General features: G+C 58.5%; 1 protein-coding gene across 7 annotated transcripts in view; it reads right to left on the bottom strand.

Moving 5' to 3' along the window:
- The window catches only part of ARAP1 (ArfGAP with RhoGAP domain, ankyrin repeat and PH domain 1), a 36,905-nt gene that overhangs the window by 19,664 nt on the left and 2,603 nt on the right, over nucleotides 1-14,638 (bottom strand). For 3 of the 7 annotated variants that reach the window (XM_071433608.1, XM_071433610.1, XM_071433611.1), the window contains exons 2-4: nucleotides 8,253-9,003; nucleotides 1,756-1,904; nucleotides 163-308 (exon numbers count right to left, since the gene is read on the bottom strand). In XM_071433608.1, the coding sequence (XP_071289709.1) occupies nucleotides 163-308; nucleotides 1,756-1,904; nucleotides 8,253-9,003 (1,046 nt within the window). Of the gene's footprint in view, nucleotides 1-162; nucleotides 309-1,755; nucleotides 1,905-6,558; nucleotides 6,676-8,252; nucleotides 9,004-14,638 lie in introns of those variants that run through there. The other 4 variants (XM_071433609.1, XM_071433612.1, XM_071433614.1 and 1 more) reach the window with 2 other exon arrangements.

Here is a 14,638-nt window from a genome sequence, read left to right as displayed (position 1 = left end):
ACCCAGTGGGTGCTCAGGGAGGCAGAACCCCTCTCTAGCCACTGCCAACATGCTCCTCCAGCCCTAACCAGTATCTCTGGATCATCCTAAGGCTGGTACCTGTCCTTAGGGCCAGTCACCCTGCTAGCTCCTGCCCACCTCCAGCCCCACAGTGGGACCAACCTTGGCCATCTCCCCCGTCGGTCTGGCTAATTCCTCCTCCCACGCCGAGTCCTCGTAGTCTGAGTCATCTGACAAAGGAGAGGGAAGATACTGGGAATCAGCTGGGGTGGAGCATGGGGTCCCAGTTCCCCCTGCTATCCTGGAGCCTGTGGAGAGGATGCAGGCATGGCTGGCTTCCCTTTGCTTTGCCCTTGGCAAATAACAACGCATTCTTGTGTCAACAAAGGTTTTATCAAGGAGTTTGGGGAAGAGCTGGGAAAGGGTAAAGTCCCACTAGTGGCACCTCCCAGCACTGTCCTGACACTCCTGGCCTCACCAGAAGGGGACTTGGTGACACCAGCCCCAGCACCATGGCTCCATCCAGGCTCTCGTGTCTCTGCCTGGGAGCTCCTGCTGCTGGGGGTTCCCAGGGGATTTTTCCACAGCTGGTTTGCCAGGGTGAATTCCCCTCCCTCCTCTCCCATTCCTTATCAGCTCCCGAGCTTGTGCACTGTGGAAATGAGATCCCAGATGATGATGGGAGTGAGAGATGGTTCCTCCTCACCCAGCACCCACATCAGCAGGAATCCTGGTCAGGATTGTAACCCCACAGGGAACAAGTGGCTCCAGAGCACCTGGCCCTGGCAGACACCCACTCCCAAATCCCACTGAGAATCTGGATCAGATTCCTCCCAAAACCACAACCCAGATGATGGTGTTTGTGCCCTGGCAGCAGGCAAGGATGCTCTCAGGCTGCAGTGGGTTGAGGGGTGCAGGTAGGTGCTCACCTTGGCACCACAGAAACCCCCTGCAAACTCTGCATCCCAAGCCCATCAGGGTGGGAGCAGTTTTCCTCCATGCACCCCCCAACAAACAGATAAGCTCTGTCCTGATAACCTGTCCACAGCTTCTCCCAGCTTCTGAAACACACCCCAGATCCCAGTTAAGCCAGTGCTGCTTCCTGCAGGGCTGCTGCCCTTGAGAGGCACCCAGCACCCCACACAACTCAGCCCTTCCTCTTCCTTCCAGCAGAGCTGTTCCAGCTGAAGTGCAGTCCAACCAGGGCTGCACCCTGAGGCCAAACCTTCACCTCTAAATGGGGTCCCCAGCTCAGCACTGCTCCCTGCAGTTGGCTGAGCCCCAGGGACACCCTGAGGATGGGGCTGGGGGATGCAAAGGCATCCTGGGATCCCAGAATCAGGGACATCTGCATTTCACCCCCCTTATAGGTTCACTTTTCCTCTGTGAGTGTGTGTGCTTCCAGCACCCACAGAAACCTTTGCTCTGCCATAGGAGAGGCTGCACCCAAACCCCCAGTCCACATCTTGCGTCCCTTGAAACTACCAACCCAGGTCTTACACCCCTTCCCTGAAGTGCCCAGCTCAGACCTCACACACCCTAAATCCGCCAGCCCAGGCCTTGCACCCCTGACTCCCCCAGCCCAGAAGGCAAGAAAGGGGATAGAGAAGAAAAAGACCACAGCAAGGACAGAGGAACAAACTGCCAAGAAGGCAGGCACAGCACCCATGGGATGGATGCTGATGGATTGGCAGCCAGATATCCCAAGGCAAGATTTGTGATGGGGGAAGAGTGGAGAGGCCCCCCAGTACTCACCAAACTCTGGCACGAAGGGAAGGCTGGCCTTGGAGGGCAGCGCGGGTGGCGTCGGTGCTGGCGCCTTGGAGCGGGGCGGGGGCAGCGGGGAGGACAGGGTGACACCAGCTGCTCTCTCAGTGATGGGCACCTCCTCCTTCACAGGGATGCTGTGGGGGAGAGGAGCAAGCACTGCCTTATGCCAGCCCCTCCTGCCTTGCTTCCCAACCCTGATACACCTGCAGGGGGGTCACAGAGAACCCCCAAAAGAGACCAAACCCCAGCAGACCCAGACCCACAAAGCAATTCCTAAGACCCCATGGTAAAGCTGTGCTTGGGTTATATGACTACTTTTGCAGCCTGGAAACGTTTTCCTGGCATCCAGCCTCACTCCCCTGTGTGTGCTTCACGGCCCAGGATCCTTATCTGACTCTGGGACACCTAAAGCCGCCCACAGCCTTGAAGCCACATCCCAGAGCAGGTTGTTTTCTTTCCTCCAGTCTAAACAATGGCAGAGTTGCTTCCTTAGCTGGTTTGCAAGTGGCCACAAAGTTCCTTGAGCAGGATGGGGGTCCTAGGGATGCTCTGTGCCACAAGCTTCCTTATGGTGGAGTGGACACTGGAGATCCAGGGTGGCTGCTATGGCAGCAAGAAATCCTGGAAATGGAGCTTCTCCTGGCTCAGTGAGGAATGTCCCCAGCCCCAAAACCTTGACCAGTGGAGAGAGGGACCATGGGAACTGTCCTCCTCTCCACAGCAGCTGGGCTCAGCCACTCCTACCTCCTGTTCCTTGCTTCCTGCCTTCCTGAGACTGAAAGGTGACAGGCAATCAACAGAAACCTCTGGGGTAGTGGCGTTTTCAAGGGCAGGAAATTAAGTTTCTCCAGGGTATAAAAATACAAGGTACCTTTGAAGCATCCCTGAATCCAGGAGAGGACAGAGGCAGTGGGCAGAATTTCCACCCCAAGCCCCAGGCAGGTGAGCCCCAGGGGAGCTGCATGCTGGCACCATCCCCATCCTTGCCCCAGCTACCTCCCACTGCACCACAAAAAGGAACAGCCGGTTAGACTGGATATTGGGAAGAAGTTCTCCCCTCTGGGGGTGGTGAGGCCCTCTAGGCACAGGTTGCCTAGAGATGCTGTGACTGCCCCATGCCTGCAAATGTTCAAGTCCAGGCTGGATGGGGCTTGGAGCAACCTGGTCTAGTGGGAGGTGTCCCTGCCCTTGGCAAGGGGGGTGGAACTAAAGGAACTTTAAGGTCCCATCCAATCCAAACCATTCTGCAATCCCATGATTCCATGGCCAAGGATGGAGAGGCCCCCTGGTACTGCCATGGCTTCTGGGGATGTGCCTCCCAGCACCATGGCTTGTGCACAAGAGCTTTCCCTTAGCTTGGGGTGAGCTGGAGAAGAAACTCCTCCCTGGCTGGAGCAGCAAGCAGGGGAGGACGGGAGGGAGTGCTGGCTCTCCCTGGGTCAGCCTGACCTCATTTCTCAGCAGCCATTTCCATGGGAACCAGCCACAACCATCCATACATTAGGGAATGCTGGCAGGGAAGGAGGGGAGCATGGGCAGTGGAGCAGCACTGCTCCCAACACCACCAGGCAGGAGCTGCCGGAGCACCCAGGTGTGCAGAGACCCAGAGACATAGAGGTGACAGTGCACAAGCCACAGAGCCTCCAGCAAGAGCCTGGCTGGGCTCTGCATCTGTGCAGACACCCAGGATGGTGTTTGCCCCCATCAGGGGTGTGGCTGGGGGGCTGCAACACAAGCAGCAGTGAGATGACAAGCCTCAGGCCAGGACAAGCCCCATCTCCTGGAAGGGGACTGCTCAGGAGGGTTTCTGGCTCAGCCCCACCCAGTCCTGTGCAGCCCCTAGCCCCACCATCTCAGGGACCAGCAGGATGGGCACCCACAGAGCTCAGGCACAAATAACACCCCAGTTTCCCAAAACACCCTCCCCACTGCTCTGCCTGCTCCACCTGTCACCATCTGCTGCTGTGGCATCCCTGGGTTTCATGTCTCCCCATGGCTCCCTGGGGTATATTGGGTGCCCTATCACCCCCTGCACTTCCTGGACCCCTGTGCAGCCATGCCCAAAGGATGCCAGTCCTGCTCCAGGCAGGGTCTGACTGGTGCCACCTCTGCCATTAGAGAAGTGGCAAACCAGTGCCTTATGTGCTGTCCCTTATCTGAGCAGCACCTTGAATGCCACCCTTTATCTATTTACCCTTTATCTACCCTTTCATACCCTTTATCTAGGCCTCTCTTCTAAGGGGGGGCAGAGAGGGCGGCTCTCCCACAGCCACCACCCCAAAGCCAAACCTCTGCCCAGGCCACCACCCCTGCCCAGCTCACCCAGCCCTCCAAAAAGGAGTCTTCTGTCATCACTTCCTTGGACATCACTTTGTACAACACTCTCCCACCACCAGCTGCTCAGGGGGCTTCTCTAATCCCTAGACCATCTCCTGGGCATGGAGAGGGTGTGCCCCCCCTCACTGACAGCCTCATCCCACAATCAGGATGCAGACATGCTCATGGGATCCTCTGTGGGGTGTCTAGGTCTGAGCCACCAGTGGCCAAAACTGGGGGGCTCACAGCCCCGCTGCTGGCACTGGGAGGGTGGCATGAAGTGCAGAAGTGGTGAGAGAGAGCCCCCAGTGTTGGACACAGTTGCTGCCATCAACCCGTGGCAGGTGGTATCTCAGACATCTCACACCCAGCAGGGTTGGGATGATCCTGTCACCTCCTAGCACAGAAATGCTTGGGGTGGCCCAGGGTTTGGGGGGATGGTAAGAACTCAGAGTTGAGCATGGCCTGGAGGAAACCACAATATGGCTCTGCAAGCAGCTAGGAGGAAGCGCCAGGGACCACGGCAGCAAGCAGGAAGTGAGGGGAGATGGGTGGATGGTGTCACCCCAGAAATGCCCAGGTCACTTGCTCTGCTCCCAGGATGTTTGCATACACAGGGGTGCTCCAGCTCTTCCTCAGCCCTCATTCTCAGAGATCCCTCCCCTGTGAGCACCTCCACATCCACAAGGGGTTATGGTGGGGTCTCATTCCCACCCAGAGACAGGGCCAGACCAATGCAGCTGCCTCACAGCTGCTGGCCAAGAGCCCCAGTCCCAGCCTGGATGCAGTGAGCATCACCCTGATGTGGGCAGGTACCATGCAGACCTGGGCAAGCATCACCCTGATGTGGGCAGGTACCATGCAAACCTGGGCAAGCATCACGCTGATGTGGGCAGGTACCATGCAGACCTGGGCAAGCATCACGCTGATGTGGGCAGGTACCATGCAGACCTGGGCAAGCATCACCCTGATGTGGGCATCAGCTCAGCATGGGCAAGGAACATCCAGACATGAGCAACCATCAGCCCCAACATGGGCAAGCATCCTCCACTGTGGTTGGTCCTTGGGCAGCCCAGCAGTATCCCCCCAACCCCAGGCCCTTCATGTTCACTGGCTGCAGGCACCAAAGTCAGATCCCGCCAGGGGGCAGGAGATGGGTTTGGGGCCAACAGCAGCACCCCGGGGCTGTGGAGCTCCCTCAGACCAAGCACAGGGCACTGTGACCAGTCACCCATCACTGCAGGGAGCCCCAGTGTGGATAGCTTCCCAAGCTCCCAGCAGATGCTGCCCCACACACAGAGCTGGGACCCAACACCCACCATAGGGTGACTCATACCCTCACCCTCCTGAATGCCCCCCTTGTCCGTGCCAGCTGTCCTGCACCACAGCACCTCCTCCAGCCAGGGCATGGCCAGGCACCAGCACTGGCCAATGAGACACAGAACTATGGAATGGTCTGGTTGGGAAAAGACTTTAAAGCTTATCTCATGCCATGGGCAGGGACACCTACAATCCCAGGTTACTCCAAGCCCCACCCAATCCAGCTTTGAACACTTTCAGGGATGGGGCAGCTCCAACTTCTCTGGGCAGCCTGTGCCAGGGCCTCACCACCCTCAGAGAGAAGAATTTCTTAGGAAATGATAGCTCTTTATTTTTAAAATGTTCTCAAAACAAGAACCCACCTATAGCAAATATATTCCTGATCATACAATTAAAGTGATTTTGGAAATCAGAGTTTTGGGGTTTGGCTGGTTAGTTTTGAACTCCCCAATATATCCACATAATACACATGTAACATACATATGGGTGCACAGATAGGCTCCTGGATATATTCACTACAGCATCAAGATCTATGTCAGAAATATATACATACACACATCTATACACACACACCCCCATATATATTTTCTTTTGTTGCTACCAAGCACCAACACATTCCTCGAGGTGTAATCTATGTTATGAGTGCATGACGGCACACCAGGTGCCAGGGCCCTGTGGCCACCCAGCTGTCCCACAGCGGCACAGCCCCCAGGGCTCTGCCACGGTGTCCCCAGAGTCCCGCGAGCCACGGGAGCACCCTTGTGTCCTGGGGTGCTGTTCAGCCACCGCCGCCTGGCCCATCCCGTCCTGAGTCTCACGGTCCTGATGCGGCTCCCAAGGGACCCTTATGCACCCCCAGATCCCGCGGGGCGGCTCCAGGGGGGAATCCCGGCCCCCGAGTGCGCAGCCTTGGGGGTGCCGTGCCAGGATGGGCAGCGTCTGTTCCGCGGCAGGATGCCCTGGAGTCCCGGGGCAGCAGGAACCAGCAGTGCCTGTGGCTCACAGGCCGGGGCAGGAAGCACCCGGCACGGCGAGAGGCGCACCCGGTAGCGCCGGCAGCGCTCGATCCCATCCCAAAAATCCCTCCGCCCCGGGCCGCGGCGGCCGCTCCTGCGCGGCACGCCCGGCACCGTGCCAGCCATGCCCCCCTACCTGGGCAGGTGACAGGAACCGCGGTGAGAGCGATCGGTACGCGGGGAGGGCCGGGGGAGGCCGGCGGGGAGCGCAGCTTCTCACCCCGGCACTTCCTGCAGGCTAAAAACAGCAAAACTTCCTGAGCTGGCCGAAGCAGAGGCATGGCTAGCACCAAATCCTCAGAATGGCCAGAAAGAACCCATGGCACAGCCAGCACCAGAATGCTGGCACGGCTGGCATCCAACACCCAGCATGGACGGCACTAAACCCACAGCATAGCTGGCACCAAACCAGCATGGCAAGAACCAGAACACTGGCACAGCTGGCATCCAACACCCAGCATGGATGGCACTAAACCCACGGCACAGCTGGCACCAAACCAGCATGGCAAGAACCAGAACACTGGCACAGCTGGCATCGAACACCCAGCATGGATGGCACTCAATAAACCCACGGCACAGCTGGCATCCAACACCCAGCATGGACAGCACTAAACCCATGGCACATCCAGCACCAAACCAGCATGGCAAGTACCAGAACGATGGCACAGCTGGCATACAACACCCAGCATGGATGGCACTAAACCCACGGCACAGCTGGCACCAAACCAGCATGGATAGCACTAAACCCATGGCACAGCTGGCATCCAACACCCAGCATGGACAGCACTAAACCCATGGCACATCCAGCACCAAACCAGCATGGCAAGTACCAGAACGATGGCACAGCTGGCATACAACACCCAGCATGGATGGCACTAAACCCACGGCACAGCTGGCACCAAACCAGCATGGATGGCACTAAACCCACGGCACAGCTGGCATCCAACACCCAGCACAGACTGCACTAAACCCACGGCACAGCTGGCACCCAACACCCCAGCTCCAGGAGCATATCCCTTAGAGTCTGTGGGTCCTGGGGAGGTTGCAGGAAAGGACTCCTGGGGCAGGGGGGCCACACAAGCTTGGTGACATTCCCCCACCTCACCCTGGGAGGGTGCTGGCACCCAGGAGCTTGTCTGCCCCCTCCAAACCGCACTCCCAGTCCTCACCCCTACATCTGCTTGTGCTCTGGAGGATTTGGGAGTGTGGGAGTGCACTGGGTGGTTGGGACATCAAAGGAGGGGCTGCAGGTCCTGCTGTCCCGAAATTCCAGCCTGCTCCCCTGTCACCTGGCCACAGGAGCTGGCAGCAGCTTTGCCCTGTGCTCCCTGTGCATGGTAGTTCACTGTCTTGCACCCACTGGTGTCAAGAGTTCCTCAGGCTTCAGCACTGCCTACATTGCAGGTAGGGGGAGGGCAGGGCTCTACATTGCTGTGGGGATGGCACCCGGTCCATGCCAGGCTGGGGTGACCTGGGTGACTGGCATGAGCAGGGTGGATACATCCAGCTAGAGCCAAAATAAATATTTCAGCACCCCTCGCCCCATAAATATTTCAGCACCCCTCGCCCCAGTGCTGGTAGCCCAGGGAAATGTGCTGTGGCCTGGGGCAGGGGTACCCCCAGGGGTTGTGCTGGGGTTGGGGGAAGGGTTAGTACCCCCATGGGACGGGCTGGGGCTGGGGGTACCCCCAGGAGATGTGCTAAGGTCTGAGGAGAGCACAGGTACCCCAGGGTAACCCATGAGGGTCCCACCCCCATCCCAGTAGCCCCTACACAGACCCAGCCGCCTTGGGGCGTCCCCAGGGCCATGCCCCTGCCACCCCCCCTTACCTCCTGTGGGACACAGCCCTGGGGGGCAGCACGGGGGGGCGGTCAGGCACTGGGGGGCCCTTCAGGCTCTGGCACTTGGTTTCCACTTGGTGTCGCTTGGCCGGCAGTGGCGGCAGCGGGAGTCTGGCCCTGCTGTCGGCGGGGGGCTTCTCCCCGAGGACTGCTGGAGAGGGGTCCTCCAGGGCTGGGAGATGGCTGCAGGACACAGGGGGGGGCTCGGGGCTGTCCCCCGATAGCGATGGCGAGAATTTGAGGGGAGGGCGGCAGCCCACCCTCGGTGGGATGGGTGGGGGCAGCTGGGTGAAGCCTGCCCCCCTCTCGGGCTGCAGCGGGGGCGTCCCAGCGGGCAGCGGCGGGCACCGGGGCTCCGGCTGCTCCGGCGCTGCTGCAGCGCTCGGGCGGAAGATGTGGCGCTTCATGGGGACAGGTTTGCTGCCAGGGGGCTGCTGAGTCCCGGCGGGCGGCGGCGCCTCGGCGAAGGCTTTCTGCAAGCCCAGGAGGATGCGGCGGCGGTGGCCGGGCAGCAGCACCCCAAGGCGGGTGAGCCCCTCGTCCGTCAGGGCCCGGCAGTCCCACACCGACCACAGCCCGCTTTGCTGGAAGCTCTCCACATACTGGTCGAGGTGGACGGCAGACAGCCAGGCGGCCACCGGCAGAGATCCCTCCTCCTCCATGGCAGGGGCTGGCCACAGAAACCTGCACCACTCAGTGCATCTTCTGTTGCCAGCAAGGCTCAGGATGACATCAGGACCTGGGAATGGAGACAACAGGATCAGGATTGGTCCCAAAACACACACCCGGTGAAGCTTGGAGTCCCAAAACCAATATTCCCAGCCTCCAACCATGCTGTGTCCCCAGGATCACCCAGTCCTGAACTGGGGGGATGCAGGGGTGTGGAAATGCTGGAGGGTCCCAGTTTAGGCATTGAAACATAGAGGCCATCCCTTTAGGGATGAAGGCACCATAGGGCCCCAGCTTGGTCCCAGAGGGTGGCATTTGGGCTGTGGGACAGAGCAATAGGGGATTATCCACACTGTGGATAGTCAGGGAATATACCTGAATATGCATGATTCAAGGGCAGGGGAGCTGTTGGCTGCACCTCAGGGCTGTCACCTTCCAGGATGCAGCTCCTGGTTTACAGCAGCTAGCCAGGATAGGGTGACACGGACAGGTGGATCCAGAAGGCTGTCCCCCCCCCTCTCCCAGGCTGTCCCTATCACAGCCAGTGGCAAGGTGCTGTCACTGGAGCCCCCGACCCAAACCACACCAAACCCCTCCTCACAGACCATATGCCCACTATGGCATTGCTCCCAGCTCCAGAGCCCTGTCTGTCCCTGGCAGTGCTCTGGCATGGCACCACACCCTGGAGCACCTGTGCAGCACCCTTGGTGCACACACCTAGCAGAGTGCCCTTGTGGCATCCAGAGCATGGGACATGGGGCTCATTGATGTCCCAGCTCCTGCAGCAGAACACCCATCCCACACCGTAGCTGTTGGCAGGGCAAATCCCTGTTATTTCACAAGCAGCAGATGGGATGCCTGCCCTTCCCACCCACCAGCATCACGGCCTCGGCAGGCTCCAGGCAGGAGGCAGATCCCGTCACGCCGGCACACACAGCATTGCTCGTGACCCCAGCACCATCTTATTTTGTGTTTGCTGAAGGTTTCTCTAGACCTGCTAAGAAGGAGCCAGAGGATTTCCTGGAGCTGTAAATAGGGCAGTCTGATCTGCTGTCAGAGTCACATTTTCTGTGACTCAGGCAGGCCCCTCAGCAGCACTTGCGGTTTCGGTGCAAAGTGCACAGCTGAGCAAAGCTCGCTCTCAACCCGGCACGAACTGGACACTGCCGAGCCTGAGGCACCATGGGGTCCCCACAGCCAGTGACTCCTACAGCTGGAGACACCAGCATCTCAGTGGTGCTGCTGGGATGTGGCCACAGTGCCACTTCCCTGCCACTTCCTGGTACAGTTTGGCTTTGCTTCAGGCTCCCAGGATCAAGTGTCCAAGGAAGGAGCAACCGGGACACGGGGCTGGCTGACCCCTGTGGCTCCTTGCTGGCAGCACCAGAGAAATCAGCAGCACCCAGGACCTTTCCACTGGTCCCAGCACCACAAAAATCCCTGAATCAGAATAAAATTCTCTCTTCCACCTCCACACCTAGAAAGCCCTCATCTATTACTGAAAATGGATAAGCGATGGTGCTGGGTGACATGGCTGTCACCACATCCCAGTGACACCAGCACAGGCAGGCTCCACCCCAGCTGGGCACCGGCTGTGGAGGAGCAGAGGGAAACACAGTGACACCACAATGGGGCTCCCACAAATGTCCCCCATCCTGGCTAGAGCCAAGGAATTGCCACCAGTGTCACCCACTGACACCAGTGCCAACATCACCTGCTGTGCCAGGACATCGATGCAGTGGTGGGACAAACCTGGCAGGAAGGGACAGCTGCACCAGCACTCACCACTGGCGCTGTCCCAGCACTATCTGGGGTGGCTGAGGGCCCTCCTTGCTGCTCACCAGGGACAGGGATGGGGACACAACTCCAGCAAGGGAAGTCCCCGGTGTGCCAGGCTGACAGCTCCCGTTGCTGTCGGGCCCTTTGCCCTCACCAAGTAAATAATTCATCAGGCCTTTGCTAGGTTCCCTCCTCCAATCATTAATCATTTAACCTCTGTGCTAAAGAAGATGAGGATATTCCAGAAGCAAAACCAAGATAGGGAGATGCTGTAACCCAGCTGGCTGCTGGGGTTTGGGGGGTCACCCTGGCTGTGGCCCCTGCCAAGCACAAATCCTCCCAGTGCTGACCCACTACATTCCTCTCTGGGATTAGGCAACACCACAGGGGCTGTTTTGTAAGAGACTTAAAGGCCGGACAAATGGTGTGAGGAGGGAATGGCAAAGACTGCCAGCACCCTGGCACTGTGGCTGGTGCTCTGGGGGGATAAGTCAGGATGCCAAAATACCCCTCAGCCCCATCCCAAACCCACAGAGCCCTCACTCTCCCAGTGCTGGGGATGAAGGATCTGGGGATGCCTGGTGCTGGTTCCCTTTTTCTGGACCAAGGGGCTCAGCAAGCCCCTCTCTCCCCAAACTTGGGTGTTGGCTGCTTTTCTGGGGGCTTCTGCAGCTACCCCAGCCCACCAGATGCCCCCATCTCAAGAGAACATTTGGGATGCATCTCTTCCCCCAGCAGAGCTGAGCATCCTGGCCCAGGGAGTAGCCCCCTGTGATGCAGGGGTGTGCCCACCCTTCTCCCACTGCATCCCACCACTCTCTCAGGGCCATGGGCTTCCCAACCCTCAGGCAGGGCACTAATGAGGGCTGGACCTAGGAACTCCCTGTGCAGGTGCAGCCCGTGGGCACCCCAAACACCAACCTGATGGCCCCAGCAGCATGAAGGTGTCCCGTGGAACCAGCTTGCTATTACTGCAGGACAAAGCAACCACCATCCCAGTTCCAGCTGCACAATTGTTCAATTAAGGAGCTGTGCATGCCATGGAAGCTATGGGCTCTGACTGAAGTGACAGGCGAGCATGCTCCCTTCAGTGGCTCCAGCTTCCCCTGGGTAATCCCTGTTACCTCTAACGACGTGCCAGGAATTCACTAGTGTGACCTGGGCCATCAGGATGTCACTGACAGAGCTGCACTCAGCACCCAGGCACCAGGTAATAGAGTGGTGGCCACCCCACAGCTCTTCCCTGCCACAGAATAGTGGCCATGAGCCAGGAAAATCCAGCACAGGAGCCCTGCTGGGTGTCTGGCACCCACTTGATTGATCTGGTTCCCACTGCAATTCCTCCTCCAATGTAGGCAAACCCTGCCTGCGCCCCACGTTCCCCTTGCCCGGCTCTGTGGGCTCATTAATCAAGGAAAGCTCATTACCAGCACAGGTCCCTGGGCTCAGCAGCAGCAGGAGGTGGCCAGCCTGCCCGTGGTCCAGCTGGAGCAGTGGAGGTTTGCCAAGGGGTCTCTGCCCGCCCTCGTACTTCCTCAAACGCCACCTCAGCGATGGGAACTTTCCGGAAAGCCGAGCAGAGCTCTGAGCTAGGATGTGGTGCAAGAGCCCCAAGCAGAGCTGTGAGGCCTCAGTGTGGTAAGGCACTGACCACAGCTGCCATGAGAAGGCTGGATCTGAGGTGGTATGAGCCCTGGGTGACAGAAGGACGGGGCAGGGCTTTCAGCAGGAGAGGAAGGAAGAGCCAGGCAGGGTGATCTCTGGGAAGTGAGAGCTCAGCACTGCTGCAGCAGGAACCAGGTACCAAGGACAGGGAGTTGTGGGGCAGCAGGACAAGCCAAGCTCTGGCCACTGGGCAGAAAGGGACAAGCAGGCAGGTGGCTGCCATGTCCCAACACACCAGGACCCCTGTGGATTCCCAGAGAGGGCAGTAAGCTGTAACCCACCAGGGTAAAGCTGAGTAGCAGAAGGACCTGTGGGAACAGGGGGAAGGGGCTTCTTCAGCCACCAAGCTCCAGCAGCACTGGGCAACCAGACTCACACCACAGTAATTTTTACCCTTTCCTGCCTAAATTAAGGAGAGATCCTCAGACAAGGGGCCACGGCCAGCCAGAATGAGGCCAATGTCACCAGTGTCCCTGCTGGATCCAGGGGGTGAATGTGATGACCCCAACAGACCTCCCAGGGCCACTGCAGATTCCCCACCCAGCTGGGAATCAAAAGCACCACATCCTCACTCTGAAACTGCCCAAGCAGAATCCTCAGCAGGCAGTGATTACCCCAAACTCCACAGACCCCTTCCCACCCAAACCCTCCACACTCCACCTCAGTGGGTGCCCACCTGCTCAGCAGCACCCAAGGTATTTCCTGGGAAGGTGAGGCTTTTTCATTTTCAAGATCTTCTCAGCCAAAGAAATTGCAAATGATATTCAAACCCCCCGGGCACTGTTCAGGGATCAAGTTCAGGCTTGTGGAATCACCATCCAGAGGTGGTAGAATTGCTTCTCTGGAACCTCCTCCCTCTGTCATGAGTTGCCATTTCCAGGTGGTTCATGAGAAGAAGCCAGAGGGCTCACACACACACCAGGGTGTGCCCTGACAGGGGAGCTGCCCCAAGGCAGCTCTGTGTGCAGGTGGAGGGTGTGCACAGAGGTGGGAGGTGGGCAGTGATGAGGTGGGTGAGAAGTTAGGAACAAGGAGGCAGGAAAACTGAGGGTTCCTCGTTTCCCCCAGGTCCCACCTGCATTCCCCTTCCCCCATGGAAGCAAGACCTAGGAAGGTAAACGTGTCCCAGGCTGTGGCACCAACAGATGAGTTTGCATCAGCAAACAGCATTCCCTTCCAAGGTGTTGCTGCCTGCCTCACAAATCTAGCCAGAAAACAGGCAAATACAGCCAGAAATGAGCAAATCCAGTCAAAAAAGTGGTAAATCCAACCAGAAATGAGGAAATCCAGCCAGAAAAGGGGTAAATACATCTGGCAATGCTGTTGCTACCCACTGAGTTCCACTGGAATGCTCTCAGCTCCTGACACACTTTATGGAAGCCGCCAGCAAACTAGGTCAGGAAGCCAAACCCCATGTGCACAGCCACCCCAGAGGAGCCCCAGTGTCCCAGGGTCTGGTGATGCTGAGGGGGGGCTGTGCCAACAGCCTGGCTGCAGAGGATGGGTCCCTGTCCCTGATGGGTCCCCCTGGGAAGCAGGGCACCTCCTTCCTCCATGAGAAATCAGCCCCATTCCCAGCACTAAAACCATGCAGGTCCCGCTTTCACTTTCCCGTAAGTGGGAACTGAAAGTATCGTGGGACGGGGTGACCCCTCCAGCTGTGGATGGGGTGCACCCTTTTCCAGCCCTGATGCCCTCCAGCCTCCTCTTCATGCTCATTGGGGTGCACAGGCCCTGTCCCCCACAGCAGGGTCACACCATGCCAGAGCCATCCCCTGGATCCCCCTGGCCACTACAGCACTGCAGATAAGCCAAGCCAGGAGATGCTGCAGCAGAGACAGAAGCACAGGGATCGCCAGCCCCATGCACCCACTCCCACTTTGTAAAGGACTTTCTACACAGCCAGGCTCTCCCTCACCTGTAGATTTGGGGGACCCATCTGCAAAGTGTCCCCACGAATCAAACCCCCCACAGAGTCCTGCCACCGGAGCTGCATCACTCCCTGCCTCCCACAAGACACCCCCAAAATCTCAAGGCCCACCTTGTTCTGAGGCTAAGTTCTAGCAGCAAACACATCCTCAATATTGCTCTAAATATCCCTATCCCTGATGTCCTGGCTGTGGCCCATAAAAACACATCCCCAGTGGCTGCTGGAGCACCCCCAGAAAGCCACCATAAGCTCTTGGAGGAGCTTTCCTTGCTACCTTTCTCCCAGCACCTCAGAATAGCCACCCACCCCTAGCACTCAGCTCAGTACCTCC

This window comes from Agelaius tricolor, unplaced genomic scaffold (genome assembly GCF_023055355.1).
Source record: "Agelaius tricolor isolate 1412-34295 unplaced genomic scaffold, bAgeTri1.0.p SCAF_9, whole genome shotgun sequence".
Lineage (NCBI taxonomy): Eukaryota > Metazoa > Chordata > Aves > Passeriformes > Icteridae > Agelaius > Agelaius tricolor.
This window is presented reverse-complemented; position numbering and strand designations above follow the sequence as displayed.